The following is a 26,983-nucleotide window of genomic DNA, read 5'->3' as shown; positions in this document are numbered from 1 at the left end:
AACTGGAAGCTCAGAAGCTGTTATTACAGTGAAAACAGCAGAAGAGTCGGTTAGAAGACACAAAAACACCTCTGTATACCTCAGGAAATGCACTCTCAACAGAGGTATTTGCTGAAATAGGAGCCATAAGAAAGTCATGTTGCTTGAAACCAAGTCATATTTCAAGGCAAGTTCAGATCATACTAAATCTGTTATCGGTGCGTAACTGCCTACAGCAGACCGCTCACATTATTTGACTCCTAGAAGCAAATCTATGCTGATCCACATTAGGCTAATTTCTTTGCCTTACTACACAGTAGCAAAGGCCTCGAAGTGTTGCTCAAGGTCAAACAGAAAACTAACAGCAGAGCCAATAACAGGATCCAGATTCTGTTATTGCCCCAAGTCCTGCGGTTTTAGGATTAGTCAGGCCGGTTCTTCACCTCTGCTGCAGTGAGGTTTTCCAGTGGTGGATTACAACGACTGCCAACAGCAGCACACGTGGTGGAGAAGCGACTGATGCTGTGGGAAGGCCTTGTGCAGCTGAAGAGGACAGTAAGGAAGCCAACACGCAGTAGGTAAAATACAAGGTTTTTTTTTTTAAATTGTTTTCTGTTTTACAAGCAAATGTTTGTACAGAGGTTGGTGGAACACAAGCAGACAAAATAAGCAAAACACAGGACCAAGGGTTTGTCATATAGATCTGCAGCCAAAACTTAATAAGAGGGCAATAACTGGAGATATTCACAGCGTTCATCAACTACAGGTCTATACCCCCTCCCCCCAATACATGTGTATAACAGGAAAAAGACATCCAGCATCAGCTTTCAAACAGCTAAAACGCCCTCAGAGCTCACTTCCATTCTCATATCTGCACAATTTCAGGTGCAATGGAGCACAAAGACAACTTGCTGCCATTGCCTAGCCACCTCTTGCCAACTCTGCGTCACATACTGTTCCAAAACAAAAAGCAAACACAAAATCAGGAGCAGAGTGCTATGTACTACTTTACATCAGATTAAAAAAGAGTTGTAGTGTTTAGTAGTTTAGTTTGCCAACTCTTCAGATTTTCATAGGAGAATTTTCTTCCATCGCCTCCCACTTTGAAAACTTCCGCTGACACTCCTTCTCAAACAAAAAAAAGCCCAACCCTGATGTTATTTGACCTCAAATACAGAAATACAGAGAGAGCGCGCAAACGCCAGGTTTAAGACAATTAAACAAATAGTTAGTTACCTACGTGTGACGTTAGAGGAAGTGAGAATCTGATTGCTGGCCAGATACAAGAATGAGTCTCCCGCAGTTCTACCTACAGCATTTCAGCGACGACCTGTAATCAGTTAACCCTGGATACTTCTAGCAAAGACTCCCAACAGCACAGAGCTCCTGCTAACAGCCCGCTCGTTACGATTCAAACACCTAAGCATTTTAAATTCCTTCCTCCTTCCATTTCCCTGGGTTAAATGTGTATTTTCTTTGGATTTGGGAAGAAAGACAGACTCATTCCTTGATACTTTTGTCTCCATTCTGGCATCAAAAGTATTGTCCTGGAGTCAGGAGAGAACAAACTAGCTGCCAACTGTCCAATGACCCCAAATCACTCTGGTGAGCAGACGGAGGACTTAGGAGAGCAAGGCTGTAACTCAGATACTACCGGGGAAGAGAAGCATGATAGCACATAGTCCTTTTCCAAAGCTTCCCACTTATCGTGGATGCAGCACAGGGACTCCATGATGAAGCACCAGAACAAGGAAAGCAGGAATACAGACAGGGCATCTCCTCAGCAGTGGGTTTTCAAAAGAACAAAAGTCATCTGAAAGCTCAAAGAAACAGGATCCCCAGAGCAATAAGCAGAATTGTGCAATTCAAAAACACACAGACGTGAATCTTACTTTCAGAGGGCTTTATATTACAAAAAATGTAAGTCACAACGAATGCGAAAAATCCATTCAATGAGGCTTGTTTCCAGTTTGCTAGGAAAGCTACTTTTCTCTTCTTTATTCCCAGCCTACCGCTGAAAACATGATTGCCAAAACAGTGACACCTCGAGCTAGATTTTTAAAAAAATCAAACTTGCTCTGCCAGATCCAGTACTCTGAACTTGTCCAGGTTGTAGAAACAAGCCTTCACGACTCTGCCTCCAAAGTATCTTCCGTTTAGATCCACAACGGCTGGAATTGAAACCAACAACAGGTCAGCAAGCAGCAATTAAATAAAATAAACGTTTCCTTAGCTAAACAGTCTAACCAGCGAGACTAATCTCTTTACAGAAATTAGCTCTGAGGTTCACAGGCCACGATTTAGTATCCTACCTTTGATGGCAGATTCAACCCGTTCAAACTCTAAAAATATTCTTACAGCTTCATCGTCAGGGGCACCAGGAATCTGAAACAAAGGGAAAAAAAACCCAAACCAAGAAGTAATTACAACAGTAACAAAAATACTGTTTTAAACTGGTGTTCTTCACAAAAGTAGTGAAGAGAACACAATGAAAAGATTCCAAAAGCACAATACCCAGAGATATTTGCCCAGTTTCTGACACTGAAAGTTTGTATCTTACAGGTATGGAAGATATAGAACCCCACCACAGCAAAGGACCCTGTGAGATCCTCTAATCTATGCCCCTTCCCTAAGGCAGTAACAAGCCAGTCATGAGGGACAAGCGCGCAGCTTGCTTTCAGAGCAAAGAGAGATTATCTCTTACCTCAAAGATGACACATTTCCCAACCTTGCCATATTTTTCGCATTCTTCCTTAGTTTCCACTTCCAGATCTTCATCCACCTCCCCAGCACCTACCATGTTCTGAAAGTTAAAAGAATAAACCCAGCTCACTGCACGCAGCCTGTACGGACGGTTACGCAGACGAATCACGGATGCATGCAACTGTGACCATGAATGCTTTAAGCTTCTGTTCACCAGCCAAGGGCCACAGGAGGAGACAGTTCCCCAGTACTAAGACAAGGTAACTGCATAATCTAAAGCAGTGTTGATTTACAGTCACAACTTGTATCTCAGGACAACACGCATTCTCTTCCCAACAGAAAGCACCACATAGGTGCAGGCCAGAACCATGGGACCTGTGCAGAATCACTGTAACAGGAACACAGGTTTAACCATTTCAACCAGTCACGTATGCTGCAAATACCCTTACTCCCAACTTACCCTTAGTAAGACCACTTTAGTTGGGCATTTCAGTATCTCAGTCAAGGGGTTGGAATCCGCTTTCTTGCCCGTTTCTGTTAGGAAGACAGACCGGTGAATCATGGAATAATCTAAAACTAAAGCTCTTTTAAACCTTATGTAGGGGCTTTTGTAAGAATCTTAAAGTCACAAAATGTAGTTTCATATCGGTGAGGAATTCAGAACTCGTAGCTATTTGGAAGGACAATAAGAAGGGAAAAAAAACCACTGCTACAGAATGTGCATTAATCTATAACACTGACAACATGCTATTTCTTTGAGGGAAATCATTCCTAAGTTCAGAATTGTATCAGAACCCCATAGAACTAAAAATCAGATCTCCTCACTTCCAACGCTGGTGCTCAGGCAGAGGTGCTGTTCCAGTAAGCCTAGATGATGTCTCTAGATCAGACAACAGCAGGGAAATGAGGGCAGTATCTAAAGCATGTGACAGGGAGAAAGTCAGCAGAAGCAGAGCAGGATCACCCCTGGAAGAGGCTTCCAAACACTAAAGGAGGACAACTGATGGGGAAGGGGTGGATGAGCTAAAATAATTAACAGAGGACCACTTTAAAAAAAGGATTAAAAAAACCCCAGAATTTCCACAAGAAGGAACACAAGTCATTCCTCCAACTCTATTTTCTGCAAGGGCAGATGGTAAACAAAAATCTAGGAGCCTGAGCTATTATTTCCCCCCCTATATTTCACAAACTTATTGGTGCAGGACAAAATTACCTTTCTCTGCAGAATCGCCAACAATGATCTTGCCACCCCTCTTGCTTGTTTTCTCTACTGACAGTGCTGTGCTCAGCCCCTGTTCATGCTTTCCCAGGCCCTGGCCCTCTCTGAAACCATACTTCTGCATTATTTTATGCGCTACTGTCCCTCTGCAAAGAGAAAAAGCATCAGTTAGTAAATGTTTCTTACAGAAAACATTACCCTTGCATTTCTCCCAAGTGCTCAAATACTCTACCTCCTAAGATCTCTCGACACAGAGACTGAAAACTTACGAGCTTCTCCAGGACTTTACAACCTAGCAATTTCACAGCACCCTGTGCAGATGGAAAGCGTTACCCCTGAATTACGGACAGAAGAGCAGTCAGAGAAGCTGACTAAATAAAACTGTTCATACTTCTACAAATACAACCCCACTTCCGTTAGCAGTGCAGGCCAGCATCGTACACTCTGCAGAATGGTTTGGGTTAGAAGAGACCTTTCAAGAGCAGCTAGTCCAACCCCTCCGCCACGGGCAGGGACATCTTGCACTAGATGGGGTTGCTGACAGTAAATCACAAAACAGATTACACCAAGGCCTATTTAGTCCAGTTTGTCTTTGCCAGTGGCTGCTATCAAAAGCTTGAGAGAAAAGGCAGATGTAGAACACCTATTTCCCACATTCAATCACATTCCACTCTTTCCTAATTCAAAGCTGGTGTAAGCTCCAGAGTACACCGCTTTGCTAACCCTTCCTGTAACAAATCTGGATATCCTCAGTATTAAACGTGTCTCATCTTTGTGAATTTTAAAGAATGTATTGAGTTAACAAAGTCCCCAATCTATTTAAACTACCTTTTTTTTTTTGTAAGTACCTTACAAAAAGCACCTCCACTGACAGGTTTTGGGATTTCCACTAAATGAATAGATAGGATCAAAATATACCTACACACGTTGGCATTTCTTTGGAGACCATACCCAGACAGGCCAAGACACAAAAGACATGCCATGGAATAGGAGTTTATGCCACAGTAAGTGTTCTATGCTCAGGCACCCCCATTTTACCAATAGGCATATAAGATTACACAGAACGCAGGATCAGTGACTACGTGACTAGTTTCTAAACATACAAAGACACATTAAAAAAGGCCAAAAAATCTGACTGTGGAACACTGTAAAGTCAAAACACTAAGTCACAGAATAAACTGTGGCCAGCTACATGGTCAAAGTAAGGCAGGTTAAGTCATATTTTTAGCATTTCCTTCAAGGAAGTGAAGGTCCCAGGGTGTTGGTAACAGTCCATAAAGTGCTCCACCAGTACTGACTTTGGTTATCCTTCTTCTAGACAATGTAAAAAATAAGAATTTCTACAAAAAAACTGCATTAAAATTGTCTCCAAAGCGAAAACACAGTGTAATAATGTAATAATCTATACTTTTATGTCTGCGTTTGTCCTGGATACAGCTTTGACTACAGTGAGTCTGCATTTCCACAACACCCGATGTGACTGATAAGAGGACCACAGCTAACCACTACACCTTTCAGATGAGGTCTCTGAGCTGTTTTTAACTATGAATTCGACTTCATTTTGTTGCCACAGTAGCAACACAAGCATTACACACACAAAGCTAATCCAAGGCAGAAGAGTAAGGGGACAGATTTGCAGCCACAGCTGCTACATGCATGCAAACATGCTTTGAATTTTTGAACAAAGCAGAGCTGAAATGATTTGCCCATTGGTACGTAGTGAATTTTAGACAAAGCTGGAAAAAAACCTAGAGGAACTAACGTGCCATCTGTGTTTTCCTGTACACTGCATTAGCTTGGCTTTTACAAGCCACAAACACTTTACAGTGGAATGTGGCTTCAGAAATCGCTTAAAAGCTCAGCCTTGAATGCAGCCACCTCAAATACACTTCTCTCAGTCGAGTAAATCCACTGCTTTTTCTGTATCCTGCCAGTTAAGACTATACGTACTCAGACTAACCACATACATGCAATGGGCTGTGTTCCTCCCTGCAGACAAACTATTTTAACTTTTGATTTCCACCACCTTTTGATCCCCTTTTCCACAAAACGTGCATAAGTCAATCATTTACCCCATGTTAGCAAGGAAAGAGTTGCTAGGTCCCGTGGGGGAACGAGGTCTTTCCGGCTCATCATACACTGGAGGAGGAATAGCTGCTTTGGAAGATGGTGCCCGAGGTCTTGACTCCTCTTCAAATGGAAATGATGCTACAGCTGGAGAAAAGAGACATTCACTTCTTCTCTAATACACTTTGCATGAACCACCTACTTATTACGAATGCTAGAGTACTATGCCTCCAATCTAACTCATTTACAGACAACTCTTCATCTTCAAGTTGTACTTTTTTCTCCTTTAATACTAACAAACTACGAACAAAAGTCTTCCACATAAATCCAAATCAGAAGAATGTTTCCGTTGCACATGCTGCTTTACCATCCCCTCACCTCTCTCAAAAACACGATTTGAGTTGAGTTATTCTGGATTTTCCTCACTGGATATAGAGCGAGTTGGTATCCACAGGTCTATAATGCATTTATTAACCTCTCGCTTATCAAATGGAGAAAAGAAACATTAAGAGGCCACCTGCACTATAATGAGTTTATCCAGACAGGGGGCAAGCAGACTTAAAAGGCCCATTCATCAGGAACAGATTTATGACAAGAATGGATCAATGCACACAGCTTGGGGTGCGAGGACTGTAAAGAAAAGGACACTGTACGTTTACACAAAAGGGAAATCAGTCTATTAAAAAGAATGAATGCGACTTGAAGCAAAGTAGTTATACAATCTTAAAGAGATCTCACTGACAATTTGTGAGCTGCAACTTCTGGAGGATGGAGATACATCTCTCTCTCTCCAGATATCTCAATCGGATTAGATTAAACTACCTTCCACTGACAAGTCAAAAGGCAAAATGTAAAAAGAAGCCTACAGACCACTAAAGGAAATATGCAGAACACACTTTTGAATGTACTTACAGAATTTTAGACTGAATTCATTTTAGATCATTTTTCTTGTGAACCAGTACTTGTATCTTACCAAGTAAAGTATCACGTGTGAAGTCTGGGGATGCCACATGAGGAAAAAGATCTCTATTTAAGCAGCAGATGGACCAGACTCTGGGAATTGTGCTACAGCAATATTTTCTCATGTTTTTCCAGCCTAGTATCAAGTAACAAGCTGTACAAAGGCTTCCTTGTGAGATCATGTCAGTTAGAAATATCCTGAGGGGGAGAGCTTTCAACCATTTCCAGCCTACATTTACTTTTCCTTGACACCACTCAATTGCTCTTAATTATTTACTCAGAATAATCTCTTTCTGGTTTTAATGTTTACACACTTCAAATACTTTGATTATTATATCATTCATTTACTCTGCCAAGCTTCATTTTGTTTATTTGAATCTTCTCAAATAAAATCAGGACTCCCAAAGGAAAGTCTGTGTGTGCATAAGATTCTTTTCTGATTATTTTTAACGTACACAACATACTGGTCATTATTTTAATTTAAAAGTTTAAGACGAATAGCCGTGCAAAAAAGAGTCCAACATTTTTGTTCTTATAGCAAGATTATGCCACCTAGTGGACAACTGCAATCTTCAAGCTATCTTCACCGAGGGAAACCTGAGCAGGCACACACCTCTAGCAGGTATTGAATCCCCCAAAAACTTACAAAATCCCATCTGCAGTGCATAACCTCTTCAGAAGAGATATTCAGAGACTTAATCCTAAAGCAAAGGGCGATGGAAAAATTCCCTCTCCACGCTGTGGAGGTTCCTATTCTACCCACAGAAACTTGTTTGCACCGTTTCTTGTTTCTTATCAGAAACGAGTAACTGGACGTGGTTGTAACAGACCAGCTTGCCACACCATTTCTCTAGCAATCCAGAAAGAACCCTTTCCAACAGAGATGTGAAGCACAACAGTATCACTAGTTCCCCACAGCCTCCCACCCATCAACAAAGAACTAGTGGAAGTTCTTCTGCCACAAACAATCGTATGGGAAGAGCCGCAGGATGACTTAAACAGAAGGTTGAGTGAGAAATAAATGCCACTGCTAGGTTTCAGAGAAGAGGGTTTTGGTGTACTTACGTTCTTTGTCCTTCTCAACAAGAGAAGTGGGTGGTGCAATGGCAGCTCCTCCCATACCTATGAGCAAAATGGAAGACAACACATTGGTAAGATTAGGTTCCACTGAACCTTAATCCAGCTGCTGGCTCCTTACGAGCCGATTCTTAACATCACTATCAACCGAAAAGTCGCAAGAGAGCAGCCTGAGGAGTTTCAATAGTGGTAAAGTAGAAATGAATGAAAGGCACACCAAGGGAGCCAACATCAAACTGCAGGGATGTACTACACACGCTGTCTATCATAAATATGTTTCATCGGATTTCAAAACTAGAGACTGCAGTGAAACAAATCTTCAGTTCTAAAACTGCTCGATTAAGCCAAATGAAAAAGACAATCTGTTCAGGATTAACTATACTTTCATAAGAGTAAAGTACAAAATCCCTTCTGTATTTTAATAAGCAATATTCTAATGTAATCTCAAACTTCCAAGACAGAGCAAATATTTTAAATGGCCTGTCGGAAATTTTTTTTCCTAAAATAAAACCAGACCTGAATTATTTACCGTAACTTTGTCGCTGAAAGAGAATAAAGTTTAAATTTGTGTATGCAAAGATGTATCTCATCACTCAGATCCATGATTTGCTGGCTAGTTCTAAGGGCATTCAAATAACAAATGCAGGAACGGTGAGTTTTTATAGTGAAAACTCACCGGTGATTCTCATAGCCTGATTTTACCTCATGCCTCACCCCTTTCCTGGAACCTACACCACGCAGAAACTTACAACATGTATCTACAGACTAATGTAAAAAGAGGTCTTTCCACAAATAATTTAGCTGCTGTCTACCTCCACGGAAAGAAGTTTTCTGCATTACAACAGTTACGATGTCATAAAATGCTAGGTTTATTCTAAAAGCTCAGAAACAACAGTATACTTCTCAGCCGAGAAAAGAGAAATACAGAATCCATGGAACAGGAACAGGTTTGTGAATTCCACCCCTTTCTTCTTTTTCCCCATCAAAAAACAAAAACACAACAGAAAAAACCCAAAACCAGCTCCCTTACTTCTTTTTCGTCTCTCTCTTTCATAATCTTCATCTTCATCAGAATCTGGATCTGGTCTTCTTGAAAATCCACTGGCTTCATGTCTGTCTTTACGTCTTCTAGGAGACACAGTTAAGTCAGGCTAAGAAACCATCAAAGTTAACTCTTTCCTTTAACCTCTGCAGCGTGAATTATACCGCTACATTCTAATTGGCATTTTATAATGTTTTCCACGAAGGTGTACGTAAACACCTTTACTTTGTGTTTCTGAGCTTTTACCCTCATGGAGTACTTTTTGTAAAATATAAGATTATTGAAAGCAGGATCACCTTCCACTTGCAAGTCAGCCAAGGAGAGTGTATGCAAATGAGGAAACATCTGAATAAATCTAGTGCAAACCGACTACAGTGGCTGGATGACTGCAGTGGAAGAGGTCTTGGATGGAGTCGTTAGCAAGGTAACAGAGACATTCATCAATCACCCTCCTTTGAACAGAATCCCTATTAAATTCACCATCACAGGCTATATGGAGTAGTAATACCTACTCAATCAATTAAAAAAAAATACCACCATGTTTAAATAATCAGATTATTGAGAAGCTGGCTTGGCAACTAAAGTAAGAATCAGGCAAGTCTATTTAAATTTAACATATAGCTCAGAAATGCTTCAAGAATTATTTGCACTTCAACTGTTATTTCTTGTGATCATGAAGTTACTCATTTTAATACTTTAGAAAAAGGGAAACTATTTTTCCCAAAAGGTGAAGAGCACAGCTTGGGGCATAAATCAGATCTCATTCCCAACAGAGCCATCAAAACTGCTACAGTATGCTAAAACCAGCACTACTATGGAGCCAGACAAGGTTTCTCTCTCTCTACACTCTGAGTTTAAAACAAACGTACACTCTGTTCAACACCTGGGTTATCACAACACAGAGAGCTGATGCAGGTTTGGCTGCGATTCTTTCCCCAATTTTAAATCAGAATGTATCACGTATTTTTCAGTTCTTCTCTCCAATGTTACACATAAAGACTACCCTCTCGGCCCACAGGCAACAAGTACGAGCACGACTAAAAGCAGTCAACGCCGAAGCTGCGGAAACTACGGTCCAGATTTCTGAGATCCTGCATGCTCGTATGACAGAGCCTCAGGCATTCCTCCTCCACCAGAGCAGTGGAGATATAACCAAGAGAAGACAGAGAAGTCCAAATGGCTAGACATACTGATTTCCACAATCTAAACAGGGCCACAGAATATCCCCCTTGTAATTCCACAGACTTTAGATGATTCATAACACAATGAAGCTGGCTTATTAATCTCAGTTAAAATAAGCAAATATAATCCTACTGCCTGGCTGGCAGATGTTTTTCCACCTATTTCAATAAGACACTGAATCTGCATTCAACTTCTTTAATATGACTAGCGAGATTTCTTATTCTAACGAAAGGGCATTAAGGTAATTAAAAGTAAGCAGTATTTTCCTTTGTCCAGAGACGAAGGAGTAATAAATACACAATTAACTTACTTAAACCAAATGCAGAATATTAAAAAAGAAATTGCAGCTATGCCTCTCAAAGGCTGTGCTAGCTACATCTCTAAAACTGAACACGTTCACGTATCAGTTTGGAGTATTTAAAAGCAGAAAGGACAGTTTATCACTGAGTGCTGAAAGGTGTTTCCATAGTAACGTTACACTGACAACAAATGCTCTAAAATACCTGCGAGATCAAAGTCTGATAAGGATGCATGAAGTACCCAAAACCTGCTGCTACTATCAAAATAAAGTAAATGTCGAAAAACTTGACAAACTTCTTTCAGCTTGTCCATTACAAGCCAAAGGGGCTGTAGAGATGATAAAAATCTCATAATTTTTGCACTGTTAGACAATTTTAGCAAGAGCATTAAAACATACCCATTGAAGCACTGTGCTTCAATACATACAGTAGTCTTCACAAAACCTTTGAGAACTTCCCTGAAGCTGTTCAGAGGGATAAAACTAAACAAATCGATGTTTCTATTGTTTATCTAATTGTCAATGTCATGAGTTTAAACAAAAGCCTTACTTTTCTCTTTCTTCAATCTCCTTTTGCCTCTCCAGCTCACGCTGCCTCTGTCGTTCCTCTCTCTGACGTTTTACCACTTTCTCATAGTCATTTGGGAACATGGGATCATACTCATCAGCCAAAGGAATCAACACATCTCCCGCAGAGAAACCACTAGGTACGGGATCCTTAAAAAAGAAAACAGCATTTTTTCAGCAGAGAACTGAAAACAACATCCAGTTGGACACCAAGAATTTAACACTTCTTTCTCACCCCCAACAACACAAAACTCAATTTCCCACTTCTATAATGGCAGGTAATATCCTAATCCCACTGGCACTAGAAGAAATCTTTGCTTTTTTGAAACTAACATTTTACCCATTTTCTCATCTGAAAGAACTGTTTCAGAACCATCACCTTTGAAAGGTTTCAGAGTGAAAGTTTCTTTAGATTCCTTACCAGAAGAAATCCATTTTGAAGGGTTAGGTGGCTTTTGTTTTATTTTTAAGTTGATTGTTATATAGGTCCAGTTCTGACACTGGTACAACTACAATTACATTATTTACCTGACCAAACTGCTGTCTTGCAAAGTACTTTGAAGCTGTCCAGGAGAAATACACTAGAAACACTGTTTTATTCTAACTGCCTTGGTAATTCCATGTTGTATCACGTGGAAGTCTGCATAAAGTTTAAACTTTCATTACTTAAAGAACCTCTGAGAAGAGGAAATAATTTTCAGGAAATAATTTTCTTTCCTGTGGTCAAAGTAGTGATGAAAAAATAAAAACACAGACTGCAGTCAAAAAATTCCAATTCCAGAACCTTTGTTAACAGCTGGACTTTCAAGCTGTTTTGGCCTTACCTTTAACCCTGCTGCTACATGAGGCGGTGTGTCCACAATCTGTCTCTCATCAGAAGAGCTACCTCGTTTCAGGTCAATCACTGGAGCAAGGACTGTCGTTTGCTTTGTTCGCTGACTCTGAATTAAAAAAAAAATTAAAAAATATCACCAACACACCAAATGTCTGAAAAAGATAACAAAATAGTTTCCTAAAAAGCAGCTTTCTTTATATAATTGCAGCCAGTATCTCCAACTTGTTTTTTTACAAGGATGAAAACCACTGTCTCAAATTCTTCACTGTGCAAAGCTCACAAACCTAGTTTATGCCATATTTTAGTGGTGGCAAAGGCCACTCATTTCTGAGACAGATGCTTGCCAACTCTGTTTAAAGAGCTGCTACACAAATACAGATCTGATGCAATATTTCAAGGAACGCTTCAATGAAACCAGGGCACACCTTCCTCTTTTTAAGCGAGTGAGATCAGACTTCGCTTGTGCATGGACTAGAACGTACAGTGGTGGGTGAACAGGCCCAGCTTTGGACTAGGACCAGACACACACATTAAAATTTCAGACAATCTCTTCAGATGAGTTTGAACTGACTGTGTTTTTTTATGAAGGGGCTCAGACTTATTCCAAATATCTAGTGTTCTTCATATTTGATAACGTGATAAAATGGATTAATCTATTCTGAACTCTAATCCTATTCTGTTCTTCTATTAATCTAGACATACACTGCATCAGTTGCACAAAGAATATATCAAATATAGCAGCCATTTAGATTTCATTTATGCAGGTTGTTCCAATTATCAACTAAATCCTGCCCTCAATTTTAGCAGCATAAATCAGGAGTAATTCCAGTGAAAAAATGCTGTGCCTACGTGAGTATTCGGTATCTATGCTACTACTTTTCTTTTAATGAAGTAATCTTACTTTAGAACCTACACACCACAAAGAACACACAGGTGTCCTGCCCGAACCAAAATATCAACACTGCTTAAAGAAAAAGGGTGAAACACTGCAGCAATGAAAAGAGAAAATGGCTCTGTTGCAGCTTAAGCTCAAGGATGCAGCTTGCACTCCTTCTCCCTTTCATGTACACTGGAAATACTTTCCGCAAAAAGTTCTAGTACGCAACAATTTGCACTTTAGCACTGAAAGCCTTTGAAATACCAAGCATAAGAGGATGCAAACAGGTAAATAACTAATACAAAATGCCAACAATGGCCAATGGCCAGTACTGCCAACCATCAGACACAGTGTGACTGTTACTTACCTAAAAAAAAAACAAAAAAGCCAACTTAATCTCATTATCTTTGAAGCTAGATTTTAACATCAGCTTTTGCCTCTGCTAGTTAAAAGACCTGAGGACCACAGAACACATCAGTTCTTCGTTCAAACTGAATTTTGCAAGACTCTCTAACAGATTTCAAAAAAACCATACATCTCACCTCTTCCCCTGTCAATTTTGCTAGGCTTCTTGCTACAAACTCAGAGGCAAATCCTAGCAAAATCACCCCAAATCAGTATTCTAAGGTCACAAGCTTTCCTCAGCGCTCCAAACAAAAGAAGTTTGAGTAATAGAAAGCAAAAATACAAAGGGATCCTACCTTTGCTTGCGTGAGAGCTGCTTTCTTCACCTGCAACTGAGACTGTAGTAGTTTAAAATTCTTGGACCAGCCTTCTGTTTTAGAATCGCTGGTCTCAACTCCCAGGTCATCGTAAAGTGACATTTTCTCTTCAATTTAAAACTAAAAGACAAAAGAAAAAAAAACAGATGACAAAACAAACCTACATCCGGGGCTTATTTGCTACTAGTTTGCATATGTTTGTACACCATATTTCTATGTATCTTTTTTCCAAAGCCAGAGAAAATTCCAAGTAATTACATTTTTCTGGCTAGTAGCAGATACACATGACTACAGTAAGGCTGCATAAAGGTAACTGAAAGCTAATGAATACTGTTCAAGTGTTAAGAGGTGTTGGAAACTTCCTAAAATTACATTTGTAGCATTAGCTATCAATCATTTCAGGCTTTGAAGAAGTTATCATAGAATTACAGAATCATGGAACGTCCTGAGCTGGAAGTTGCGCTGTAGTCCACATTGGTATTTTGAGGTTCATGAAGAATTTCCATGTTATGTATCATACAAGCCTCAAGACTTCTAAACCAAGCACAAAGGAATTGTTGTCTCTGCTGACCTTAAAAGCTACCTGCACAAACACATCAACATTCCTATCATCTGCTTAAATTTCACTGTTTTTGCATCACTGTAAAGGAATATCTATTGTATACTAAATACACTTGCCAGAGTATTTATTATTAACTATTTCCAGAATGTTTAAAGGTCTCTCAAATACACAGAACTTACATATGCATACACACACACACGCACAACACATATATAATTAGCTAGGTAACAACATCAATAACACAACATGAAATATATCACTTTGTCTGATATTGCATCTGACATGAACGGAAGAAGAGAAAATTTGCATTTAATGAAAGGTCCGTTGCCTGCAGAATAACGTGTAAGCCCATTATTTAGTCTCTGATAAGCCTAGATTACATTATCTCCATCTAAAACCTTCTTAATTTACTGCAGGATCGAACATGACTGTTAATGGTCTGCAGTGAAAGCTTACAGACTCATCAGAGAGACTTTGCTCCCACAGATTTGACAGACACTTATATTTGAGGGAACCTGCCTGACATATAGATGACTGTTGCTACAGATATCACTTAAACCTGTTTAAGCCTTAACATTTAGCACTAAATTTTAGTTTAAACGTTTATAGCGTTTAAACCTGTGGAAAAAAGCCTGAGATGCAGCAGACAGCAACAATATTACAACTCCAAAAGTCAGTAAGCTCAGCAAAAATTTAAAAACCCAACAGTTTAAGGCTGCAGTGGAGCATGAACAACCAGGGCTCAGCAGAACAGAGCTCACTGCCAGAACACGGAGGAAACTGTGTTCACTAGCGGTTATTATACATACGGGCAGAGGGAATGAAAGGTATAGGGGAACATTATAATGCATATGGGAGCAGGCTGAGGACAAGGCACCACAACAATTCTCCCCGCCACACGGGAGCAAGGCTTATGTAGCAGGAGCGGAGCTGTTCTGGGGCAGATATGGGGCACCTGCAAACGCCGTGGGGCACGGGGAGGGCGCTGCCACCCGGGAGAGGGGCTGGCAGCCCCACGGCCCGGGTGGGAGGGGACGTCCCACGGCCGGGGGGCACCGGGGGGAGGGAAGCGGGGGAAGGGGGGGTCACCGGGGGGAGCGAAGGCGGGGGCTGTCACCACACCACAGCAGGGCGGGCTGCGGTTTATCGCCCGCAGGGCCGCGGGGGCCGAGGCCCGGGACGCCGAGGGCCGCGCGGCGGGGCTGAGGGGCCCTGACCCACCCCGTCCCGCTCCCCACACGGGCCCGGGCCCCTCCGAGGGGAGCAGCCAGCCGCCCGCCCCCGCTTCGCCCCGCCTCTCCGCACCCCCGCCCCGAGCCCGGGACGGCCGCCGCCCGCCACTCGCCGCCCGCCGCCCGCGGCTCACCCCGCACCGCGCCGCCGCCATCAGCCGCCCGCGGAGGCAGCCGGGAAGGGCCGCCCGGGGGTCACGGCGCCTGCGCACTGCGCCCGCCCGCGCGGCCAATGGGCGCGGGGCGGTGCCGCCGTTGTACCGCCCCCTGGCGGCGGGCGGCGGGCGCGGCACCCGAGCTATCGCCCCCGCCCTCCCGCTCCGCCCAGCGCGCCCCAGTCCGGCACTGGGGGGGAGCCCCACGTCCTGCCCCCTGCCCAGCGCGCCCCAGTCCGGCACTGGGGGGGAGCCCCACGTCCTGCCCCCTGCCCAGCGCGCCCCAGTCCGGCACTGGGGGGGAGCCCCACGTCCTGCCCCCTGCCCAGCGCGCCCCAGTCCGGCACTGGGGGGGAGCCCCACGTCCTGCCCCCTGCCCAGCGCGCCCCAGTCCGGCACTGGGGGGGAGCCCCACGTCCTGCCCCCTGCCCAGCGCGCCCCAGTCCGGCACTGGGGGGGAGCCCCACGTCCTGCCCCCTGCCCAGCGCGCCCCAGTACGGCACTGGGGGGGAGCCCCACGTCCTGCCCCCTGCCCAGTGCGCCCCAGTCCGGCACTGGGGGGGAGCCCCACGTCCTGCCCCCTGCCCAGTGCGCCTCAGTACGGCACTGGGGGTGGAGCCCCACGTCCTGCTCCAGTGCACCCCAGTCTGGCACTGGGGAGGGAGCTCCACGTCCTACCCCCCGTCCAATGGATGCCAGTCTGGCACTGGGGAGGGAGCCCCACATCCTACTCTGCACCCATCACTGGAAGCTATGGACTGAGGGGAGCTGCTTTGATTCCAAAAAGGAGGGAATGGAGGGACCTTTTGGATTCCTGACCTCCAGCTGCACTTGCAGCCCTAATTCAGGTGCCAGACCCACAGCTGAGCCCCCTTTTACTTCCCTGGTGCAGCGGGGCTGGGCCCTGCCTGCCTGCACCTCAGACTTCCCACACCTCAGACGCCCTAGCACGTTGTTTTGGCAGGCAGGACAGGGCAGGATGCAGCAAAGTGGGATATGGGGATGAATCTGCAAGAGCAGGAGGATGACAGCTAATTTTTCATCACAGGTGTGAAGTTTGGGCTCCCGGCTTCCTCAGTCCCAAAGGAACATGAATTCCTTTTGGTTTTTGCAGTGCACATCCAGTGCAGTGGGCACTCTGAGCTTTGTTTCCTTCCTCACCCCAGGAATCCACTCTTTAACGTGCCTTGGGGGTCCTGCCGTGGGGTGAGACCATGATGTCGATGTGAGCTGGGGTCCCCCGAGGTAGAGATAACCCCAGAACTGTCAGTCCCGTGCGGTGGTTGTGGACCACAGACCCGCTTTTGAGGAGTTTCCCCTTGAGCTGAATGAGATGGGAGTCACAGTCTTACATCCTGCATGTGATGTTTGGCAGGTCTCTGTAATGATCCCTGCAATAACCCTTTTAAAGAAGGTGCATGAAACCATGGAAATAGAGGCAAACAACAATAAACACACAGTAAACTTTATTTTTGGCGGGGTGGTTTGATGCCAAAGAGTAAATGCTAGCAGATGCTCTATATAGCTCACATAAAGACAGCCACTTCAAATCCCGGTGGCAACAGCGATACCAAACCCCACATTAGTTCTGCGCTCAGAATTTGAATGATCATGAAGAGCCATCAGGGTTCTTCAGGTTAAGAGCCCATGTCGGTGCTGAGAAGAGAAGAAATTATTGTTATAGCTGGATTGTGAGGTTTTTGGGAAACAGAGTCAAGCATAGAGCTATATCCCTGCGATATGATGAGCTGCCACTGACCCTTGGTTTGGTTGGAGCTATACTGGAATTTGAAGCAGATTTAAGAATTCAATCGGCGGAGGGCAGGACTGTATTTATGCCCAACACTCTCTTTTCCCTGTATGTTACCTCACAGTTCTCTGTGCTGTATTTCTAACTCCTTAAGAAATCTGTGGTGGCTTATTGAATGAGTAATCTGGCAGCTTGTCTCCTTGGGTGTTCGGCATTTCCGATTACTTACCAAGCACACCTTAATTTTGGGCAAAAAAATGGAGACAATATGAGATTCTTCTGAGTTTGACAACAACAGTTATAGGAAGAAGTTAGGAAGAAAGAAAACTTACAGTCATTTCACATCAAGTGTATTTCAAACACCCCCATTTATTATTCAGGCATGTCTGTTACCCTTTCACTGGGCCATCACTCCCACTAATACTGAGGTGACCGGGAAATCATGTTATTGCAAACTTTTTGGCTATTAGAAGTATTTATCGCATTATGTCATTTGGGCCTAACGTGGGCTGGATCGGTTGATTTCTCAGACCGTCTAGTTGCAGAAATAATTTTTGTTTTACAAAACAACCCCTAAAAATCTGTATCTGAGCCTGGATTTTACCCAACCACGCCAATTTCCCATCTTTTCCAGGTAGCTCAGCCCGAAGTCTTGCACTGATTATTTCGAGTCTTCTTTTTGACAGCGGCAAGAATGGATTTTCTTTTTTGCTTATAATGGGCAGGTGTATCTCCAGCTCATACCAAGTGTGTCAAATCAGATGAGCTGACATTTCTAAGAATTTTGGCCATTCGCACCACATGATGAAGTGGTGCAAATAAACCTGCAACACTGCCTGCAAAGCAAAGCACAGCCTCCAACCCCAAAGCAGAGAGCTTTGTCACTTCAACCTCAGAATACTACAAACACTATCTCTGTATCAGTCAGAAAGTCCTTATCTCCAGCGTTGCTTTCGACTGTGCTACCATGCAGTTTATTTCCCCATGTTTGGCTGAAAAATGGTGCTAGTAGGTAAAGCTACTCCTTAAAAAAGATCTGATTTCAAGTTCTGGGCCCTGCACACGTCCTCCCCTCCTAGTTATGCTGCATTCTACCAGGGCAATCTTTCTAGGCAATGCGTTTACAGGTGTGTCTATTTTCATCATAACAGTGAAAGCTTCTTAAATGTAGGAAGAAATTTTCTTCACTTTATTTGTGGAAGTTTTCTCAAGTATCTTCATTTGGTTTCTTGCCCTAGCAATGCCTGCATATTTAAAGGAAGGGATTGATATGATTCACATCTCTCTAACTTTGCGGAAGAAAGAAAATCAGCAGGACGCTTGGATACTAATTTAACAATGACAGAATCCCATTGAGAAAAGACTGGCATGGTATGTTAAAGGAAGGAATCAAATAGTTAATTGCATCAAAAGGTACTGAGAGAAATCACTGTGGATTGCAATGTTGCAGAGCAATATCCCAGCATGACAGTCATTGGGAAAAACGAAAAAGAGATTACAGTCTGCAGAGGTAGAAAACACAATAATAATGGGAGGTTTCAATTCCTCCTAGGAACAAGTCATAACAGGGAGGGCAAAGGCTAAATTATAAGACCCATAAATAACTACCTATTAAAGCAATGAATCAGATAAGTCACAAGAAAAGAAGCAGCTCTTGTTTAAGTCTGGAAAGTGCATTAGGTGTGGATCAAAATTTATCTGTCACTGTTTGTAGTAATAACGTCAATATACTTGTATACACCTGTATAGGAGCAAAGAAGCCAACAAAATCCATCTTATTAAATTCAGGAAGGCTGCAGGCAGGTAGAGAAATCTCACCTGGCTGCCAAGTCTAGGGGTCCCAGCCAGACTGGGAAATGGAGGAGACATTTGCGGGGTCATCCCCAGCACTACACGTCTTGGAGGTAGGTAATAACTGTGGCTGAAATGTCTTTTTTCGGCTATACCTGCAAAGGCAGAGAAGCGTTGGCCAGCTCTGTGACCAAAACAGACCCTCAATGATGCTGAAGTCTGATCTTCCATCTTTATTTTTTTGCCTTTAGGATTTGAAACCTTTCCATGTTGGTATTTTTCCCCTTGAATCCTAACGATCGCCGTCTTGGCAGTCCTACCTCTGTACCTGCCTTTCTTATCTCACCTGACTTTGCTGTATACCTTTTCTTGAAGCTCCTTCTCCCAACTTAGCAATATTCTCAGCAGTTTGAGATGAGTTTGATGCATCTGGGTCTCCTGAAGTCCTGGGAGAGGAGAGGAGGGGGGTTATGGAGATGGGGTTATAGGCAAGACCAAAAAGGCTGTGAATAAGCTCTTGATTTTCACACTGTGAGAAGTGCCACAAGCCTTGGTTGGGACACCAACAAGTAACCTGGAAAAGGTGAGCAGCCAAGGTGATAAAATCTGCTATGTATCCCAAATTGTTCAGAGTAATCAGCCAAAAGCTGAAAGCAAAAAGTTGCAGAAGGATGGCATAAAGCTGGCTGGGTGATGAGATGGCAGATGGGACCCAGTGTTAATGAATGCAAAGCAATGCACGCAAGAGAAAATAGCACTAACAAAACACACACAGCGGCAGGCTCTAAATCAGCTGCTTCCATTAAGGAAAGAGATGCTGCATTCATTGTGGATAATTTTCTAGAAATGCCTAGTCAGTGCTCTGAAGGAGGCAAGAAAGCAAACAGGCTGCTCTGAAGCATCAAAATTTTAAGAAAAGGAGAAAACATACTCATAAAACCAACACGCACATGCAGCTTTGAGTGGCCATCTGCACTCCTGGGCTGCTCATCCCCCCCAAGAGGCAGCATTGCAATGCAAAAACTTAAAAAAATGGTACAGAAAAGGTAAATAGGGAGTACTCATTTTATTCCCTGATGGCGATCTCTAAGAAGGTCTAAAATGAGACAATGCTGGACCAAAAAAGCGGCCTTTAAGTGCCTCATTTCATATCATTTCGCTTAAGCCTTGGTAGCGTTCTTTGCTGGATTTGGAACATTTGTACTACGTATTACAGACCTTTGCTGAGGATGAGGGTTGCTAATATGCCAAAACGGCATTAGAGGGCAGTGCGTCGCAACCTAACTGGAGGTCTTTGGGGCCGCAATCGCGGTGGCAGGAAACTCCCCCAAAACCACTGGAGATCAGGAGAGCAGAGCGGTTCCCACCCACACAGGTGGGAAATGGTGGAGACCACAACGCGGCACAAAAGCAAAACATCAGGGCTGCTCAGAGAAGTGCCGATCGGATTAAAAATGTGGTTACATCCCATCAGATGGTGACGGTTTCCAGCCAACGGTGGAGGTCCCATGCAGAAAACTGATGCCGCTGCACACCACGTTTTTTGTGGTGGCCTTGGCAGCACTGTCAAACCTTTCTGGACTTTTTTTTTTTCTTTTTTTCTTGTTTCCTTTCTTTTTTCCCCCCAAAATTCCTGCTTGATTATCACTGCCATCTTCCTCACAACCTTCAGCTTTGAATAACATTTATCCTGGCTTGAGAAGACCTGCTTAGGTTTGCTGGCTTGAAAAAAACCAACGTGAAGGCTTAACAACCTGAAAGAATTGAAAATAGTTAGAAAGGTATTTGAAATATTCTTTATTTTGCTAAGGGAACACCTGAAAATGCCTCTATAAAAGCAATGAAGAAAACTATCTTTTTGCCATATGTAGAATGATCCCAAACCCCAGAAAATTGTAGCTTTTTTTCATGTAGTTTTTGCTCACTTCAGATTTTTAACTAGTTTCATATTTTGTCTGAGTTCCTGTCCTGGTTTCATCTGGGACAGAGTTAATTTTCTTCGTGGTAGCTGGTATAGTGCTGTGTTTTGGGTTTAGGATGAGAATAATATTGATAATACACATGTTTAAGTTGTTGCTGAGCAGTGCTTGTACGAAGTCAAGGGGGTGCACAAGAAGCTGGGAGGAGACACAGCCGGGACAGCTGACCCCAACTGGCCAAAGGGATATTCCGTACCATATCACATCACGCTGCATGAAAAAACTGGGGGGAGTTGGCCGGGGGGGTGCGGCCGCTGCTCGGGAGCTGGCTGGGCATCGGTCAGCGGGTGGTGAGCAGTTGCATTGTGCATCACTTGTTTTGTATATTCTTTTATCTCTATTACTATTTTCCTTTCCTTTTCTGTCCTATTGAATTGTCTTTATCGCAACCCACGAGTTTTGCTTTTCTTTCCGATTGTCTCCCCCATCCCACTGGGGGGAGCAAGCGAACGGCTCTGTGGTGTTTAGCTGCCTGCTGGGTTAAACCACAACGGTTCCATAATGAAAATGAGTAATAAGGGTCTCAGAACAGAAATATTTCATCACAGATGAAGTTTCTGAGACACATAGTTCAATATTTTTGATCACAACTAAAGAAAGCTCCGTTGCTGTTGACATTGCACAGTGGAGTGTTTTTGTTTGGCCAGTGATGGGGGAAAAACACTATAAATGAAGAAATGACCATTGTGTCCTACCGTCACTGTCTCAAGCTGGTTTGAAGAACTGAGAAAACATGTTGAAAATGTAACAGTGAAAATATTACACATGACTAGACTCGGTACAGATGGGATGTCTGCCGTCACTGAGAAAAAAAATGGTTGTGCTGCTCTGCTAGAGGAAGGGTTTGGATAGGAAGTTATTCAGAACCTCCTGCGTTAGCCCTAAAGAGGCTCTTTGTGCTAAAGATGTAGGTTTTTTGCATGCTTCAAATCCCACTGTCTGTGGCTTCAGTAAAATCGGAGAGATTTCAGGAGTTTTGTGTTTGCTGGGTGTTGGACTCAGTGATCCCAATGGGTCCCTACCAGCTTGAGATATTCTATGGTTCTGTGGTTTTTATTAAAATGAAGAGAGGGGGAAAAAACCGAGTTAAACCTACATTGCATTGATCATCAGCTTTAAAACTAATAGCTTTGAGAAAAAAAATTGGAAGCCAAGGCGAACAGCAAGGGAGGATTTGGAAGAGAAGGAGAAAATGAGCTCTACAATCTGGCTTGCCTGCCTTCCCAACCATTACTGTGCGTGCCTGCAGTGAAAGCTCTCTCTCTAGCGTTGCTGTCTTTCTTTTAGTTTACCCTTATATCAGAGCCAAACCTTGGCTGAATCATTACTTTTTTTCCAAAATTTCAATAGCTTCCACTCCTTTTTAAAAGTAAAGTGATGTCAAGTACTATAGTGGAGAACCTTTGCTATTAGACTCGTCTCCAGGTTTAAAGACTTTATGCCAGGAAATGCCATTGCTTAAATTCACTCACCCTTTTACCACACAAAAGTGCTGATTCCCTTTTAGAATAATTTAGTCCCTTCGATTTTCCATCCTAAAACATTGCTTCAATCTACGGCAGGTTTAATAGTGACATTAATGCATTTCCTACCTCACGTTGAGAGCCCAGTGTGAGACCACTTGGAGGATTCTGGGCATCTATTCTCTGCAAATGAAAATATCTCAGGTTGAGTACTCAAAAACCGAAGGAGTCTCAGGCACCGATCTTCAACATCAGTTGAAACATCTGAATGAAAACTCCCTCCAAATTTACAGGTATGTTTTTTGAACTGAAAGACAATTCTGGATTTGAGATTAAATTCTAAGAACTGTGGGTTGTTACTGAGTGATACGACATGGCTCTGGAAATGCATCTGTACTGATGATTTACAGATAGGTAAGGTTACCCTTCCGCTTGCTGCAGATTTGTATCAAATTCTTGTGAACAACCGTTTTCAGTCCAAAACAGCTGAATCCAAGAACTTAAGGTTCAAGGAGAATACTCTTAGCTCCTGCAGATGGCCATCATGACACTCTCACCACAACCAAGATTATCTGGTGTTAACAGCACCTTGATGGGCCCTAAGACGTTCATGGATAGTAACAGGTTTGTGCAGTCCCCATTCTTGGAGGTTTTAAAGACCCAGCTGAACAAAGCCAGTTGGGATCTCATCACCAACCTATGTTAAGCAGCAGGTAGGACCACTCCTTTCCAATCTGAATTATTCTATGAGTCTGCGATCATTTCTGTGGGTTTGTTAATTGCTGTAGTTCTCCAGAGAGGTAACCAAGGAAAGGACCTAGCATCCAAGCTTGCTCTGGATTACTGACCAAGTGCTCTGATCACTGGGGAAATGTGCAAAAGGAGTTCTCTTCCCCCTCCTCCATTAGCTGTTTAGCTCAGAAATGGCATGAGTACTGTAAAATGCAGGTGGATAGCGGTACGTGCTCTGTTCCCTGAATCAGCCTCACCTCAGTGAATTTCTTATTGCCTGATTCCACGTGACACCTTGTTGTCCGCAGAGGGGCACCATGTCAGATGCCCAGATAAGACCTGTTAGGTCAATAAAGAGAGCTGGATATTTCCCTTGAACCCTTCAAATCAATCTAGGAACACTTTGCATTCTTGCTAGTGACCACAGGGAGAGCCCAAACACTTAAGATGGCTACCCTGAAATATCCTCTCAGATTATATCATCCAGGCGTCTAAAATATGTAGGACACCTACATAGTCCCCCCATTTGTGATAGTCAGCCTACACCCGACATAGTAATTTTGATCTTATATAATCCAACACCCTAGTGCAAGCCCAACTGTTATGATTTCACAGAATGGTTGAAGTTGGAAGGGACCTCTGGAGGTCATCTTGTCCAACCAGCTGCTCAAGCAGGGCCACCTAGATCCAGTTCCCCAGGACTGTGTCCAGACAGCTTTTGAATATCTCCAAGGCGGGAGACTCCATACTCCTCCTTGGCAACCTGTGTCAGTGCTTGGTCACTCTCACAGTAAAAAAGTGTTTCCTGAAGTTCAGAGGGAACCTCCTGTGTGTCAGTTTGTGTCCATTGCCTCTGGTCCTGGCACTGGGCACCATTGAAGAGAGCCTGGCTCCATCCTCTTTGCGCCCTCCTTTCAGGTATTTATGAATATTGATAACACTCCCCTGAGCCTTCTCTTCTCCAGGCTGAACAGCCCCAGGTCTCTCAGCTTCTCCTCATATGTGAGACGCTCCAATCCCTTCGGTGTCTTCATGGCCCTTTGCTGGACTCTGTCCAGTATGTCCATGGTCTTTAGGGTGGATTCAAGCCTCCTTATGGAAGTGCTGGTCTCCAGTTATGCGATATATTACCCAAGCTCGTGATTTCACATAATTTAAAGGTTGCTGTTCTGAAGAGTATCACAAAATCTCACCTAGACTTTGCAAGGGATTGCCAACTTTTAAACAGAAATTCAGATTCTTTCCAATGAATATAGCCTTTCGTGCTGGGACATGTTCTCGTCTGTTTTTTCTATGGCTTTCTTCCTGTGTGGGAGATGTGCAGTGTCATTGGCCCTAAAATATATCCAAGTAAATAGCATTGAGGTGAATTTTTAACTCTAAGAGGAAGCTGCAATATTCAGAATCTGCTGAATGAAAGACTGCTGGTTTGGATTCCTACAGGACTTGGACATCAACCCTTCAAGATCATCTCTGCCGCAGAGGTGCTCCGTGCAAACAGGGACTAGTATATTGGAACAGCCTCATCCCTGACATTGGGAATCGACCGTTTTGATCTAAATGGTATGACTCTGCTGTAGGATTCAGACCTTCAGCAAGCCCCAGGCAGCATTTCCCAGCTGTTTAGCAATGATACTTCCCATCCCAGGGTAGGTGTGTGTATATTGGATATACGGACATATAAGATCAGGTAAGATATCTTATACAATTATAATACAATTAATCTCATCCGATTTTAGCTATCTAAAACTGAGATGCCCAGTAAGATTTCAAGCATGGGCTATGGCCAGGTGGTGAATCATCTCTAGAAGACAGTTCATGGAGCAGCACTTTCTTAATTTACTGGGACAGGTTCCATATTCCACTTTATGCGCCAGGGGTTATTTTTGTTCATAGTTTTCATTTTATAAAAGAACTTTGTGTGCCTTAGGGTTTTTGGTAACTCTACAATTCACAACATACTGTTGTAAGAAACAAAGAGCTGTGTGTTTATTCCAAGTATGCTGTCTTATGCAAGAGAGAAAAACTTTTCTCTTGTATGTTATAAAGCAGCACAATGACTGGAAATTAAGACAAGATTAAGGACAAGGGCAGATTATTCTGCATTTTTCGCCGCCTCCTTTGGAGATATTATCCTGATCATTGGAAAAGGGCCTGATACTGAACTACATTGATGGGGAATCTAGCCCAGCCTAGCAATTCCTTTGTCTTTTGAGAAAGAGCCCTATAGCTATGGATAGAGTACCCTAAAGCCCTTAACGATTTGGTCCCTTGGCATCATGGAAGGCAAATGAAGAAAACTGAACGCTAAGCTTTCATCTTTCTAAAGATGAAAATGTTCACTGTGTCTTTTGCTTTTCCTTCTACACTCTTTCCAATTTACGTAAAACCAAGACCTTAACCATAAGTGAGCAATGACCAGGTATGAACATCGTTCATCCTTCTGTTCCTGAAAAACAAGGAAGATATCAGAAAAAAAATAATTACCCGCTCTTCAGGTAACAGCCTGGTAAACAGCATTATCTCCACCGTCAGAGCAGACCACATGCACGTAAAAGGATGTGCTATCAAAAATATCTATAATGGTGACCTTAAAAAAGTACAAGAAGTGCTAATGAATCTCTTGTTATTTTAGAAAGGGACTTTCTTCTCCGTTAGTGCAAAGAGCTTCCTGAAGCAAAAACAAATGAAGCTATTCTTTCCTTCTTTTTAAATATAAGGTAGAAAACTTTTCAACAAAGCTTCTGCTCACTTGTTTCCTCGCTATTCAGAATTAGGAGGTGATGCTCTGAACAAAGACTGTTAAATTACTGTCTTTGTTCAATGACTGCCTGACATTAAGCAGGAGAACATAGAGACATCTCGCCAGTTACAATCACGATTGTTGGCAACAATTTATTGTTTCAACAGCTTACAGGTATTAGGCAGGGGGAAAGGCAGGGAAGTGACTTCCCCAGGCCACATTTGGAGTCAGTGGAGGAGCCAAAATTAGGTTGAGGTGGTCTTAGCTGTCTCCTCTGGGCTCATTCTTCTGATGCTTGTTGCCTTCAGCATCAGGTCCTTCTCATGAAGCTCCCCCTCTCTTAGCTCATCTGGTGTCTCAGTTACATTTGTTGGTTACAATTTCTAATTTTCAAGCCTCGTGTTGGAGCTGGATGTTGCTTGGATGGAGCCTTCCAAAGGCCAAATCAGGCTGTCCCATCATGGGGAGCTCATGGCAATGCTCGTGGGGGTGAGCCAGTACCAGCAGCTCTGACTTGGCAACGTCACTTTTCAGGGCGTGTGAGAAGCTGAGGGTTGGCCATGCACGGCCATTTGGGATGCCACAGCAACCGGAGTGCAAACCCAATTGCATTGCAACAGGTGCAGTTATCTCCTTTCTCCTGAAACCCAAAGGAGAATTTTTTTTCTGAGTTTCTCCTGCTAAAAGCTATGCCATATGTTAACGCTGACTGGCACTGCTGGCCACACTGAGCCACAGTGAGAAGAGGGTGCTGGTTTTGTGCCAAGCTGAAGCAAGCTATATCCTTGGTACCTATCCAGTTTCACCATGTTTTCTTCTCTCCCCTCCCTGTATGGCTGATTTAGCAAAGCTCTAGGGCAGTGCCCTCTGAAGACACAGCAGAAAGTCTCCAAGTCTGGACTCTGTCACACTGCAAAACTTGATAAAGTGAAAAAAGGAGTAAGTTATACATAACAACGCCTGGGCCAAGAACTGGGAAAGAAACCATTCATTTTAACACCTTTGTGCAAATCTTTAATTTCTTAATCTTCTTAATTCCACTTAAGAG

The 26,983-nt window shown here is 43.2% G+C and overlaps 1 protein-coding gene across 2 annotated transcripts; it reads right to left on the bottom strand.

Moving 5' to 3' along the window:
* Positions 1-1,867: 1,867 nt before the first annotated feature.
* RBM17 (RNA binding motif protein 17) lies at positions 1,868-15,531 on the bottom strand. Of its 2 annotated transcripts, none has more exons than XM_064442514.1 (12): positions 15,457-15,531; positions 13,508-13,648; positions 11,919-12,035; positions 11,078-11,244; positions 9,036-9,133; positions 7,994-8,050; positions 5,974-6,115; positions 3,896-4,047; positions 3,143-3,216; positions 2,684-2,782; positions 2,292-2,364; positions 1,868-2,150 (listed from the first exon to the last, which is right to left on the bottom strand). In XM_064442514.1, the coding sequence occupies exons 2-12, from the start codon at positions 13,628-13,630 to the stop codon at positions 2,047-2,049; spliced, it is 1,206 nt and encodes a 401-aa protein (XP_064298584.1). In that variant the 5' UTR covers positions 13,631-13,648; positions 15,457-15,531; the 3' UTR covers positions 1,868-2,046. The 2 variants fall into 2 exon arrangements, with proteins under 2 accessions (XP_064298584.1, XP_064298590.1); XM_064442520.1 differs by having other exon boundaries at positions 9,036-9,130.
* Between the last annotated feature and the right edge of the window lie 11,452 nt (positions 15,532-26,983).

Source organism: Phalacrocorax carbo, chromosome 1 (assembly GCF_963921805.1).
Source record: "Phalacrocorax carbo chromosome 1, bPhaCar2.1, whole genome shotgun sequence".
NCBI lineage: Eukaryota > Metazoa > Chordata > Aves > Suliformes > Phalacrocoracidae > Phalacrocorax > Phalacrocorax carbo.
Note: the sequence above shows the minus strand (reverse complement) of the source record. Positions and strands in the feature narration are given on the sequence as shown.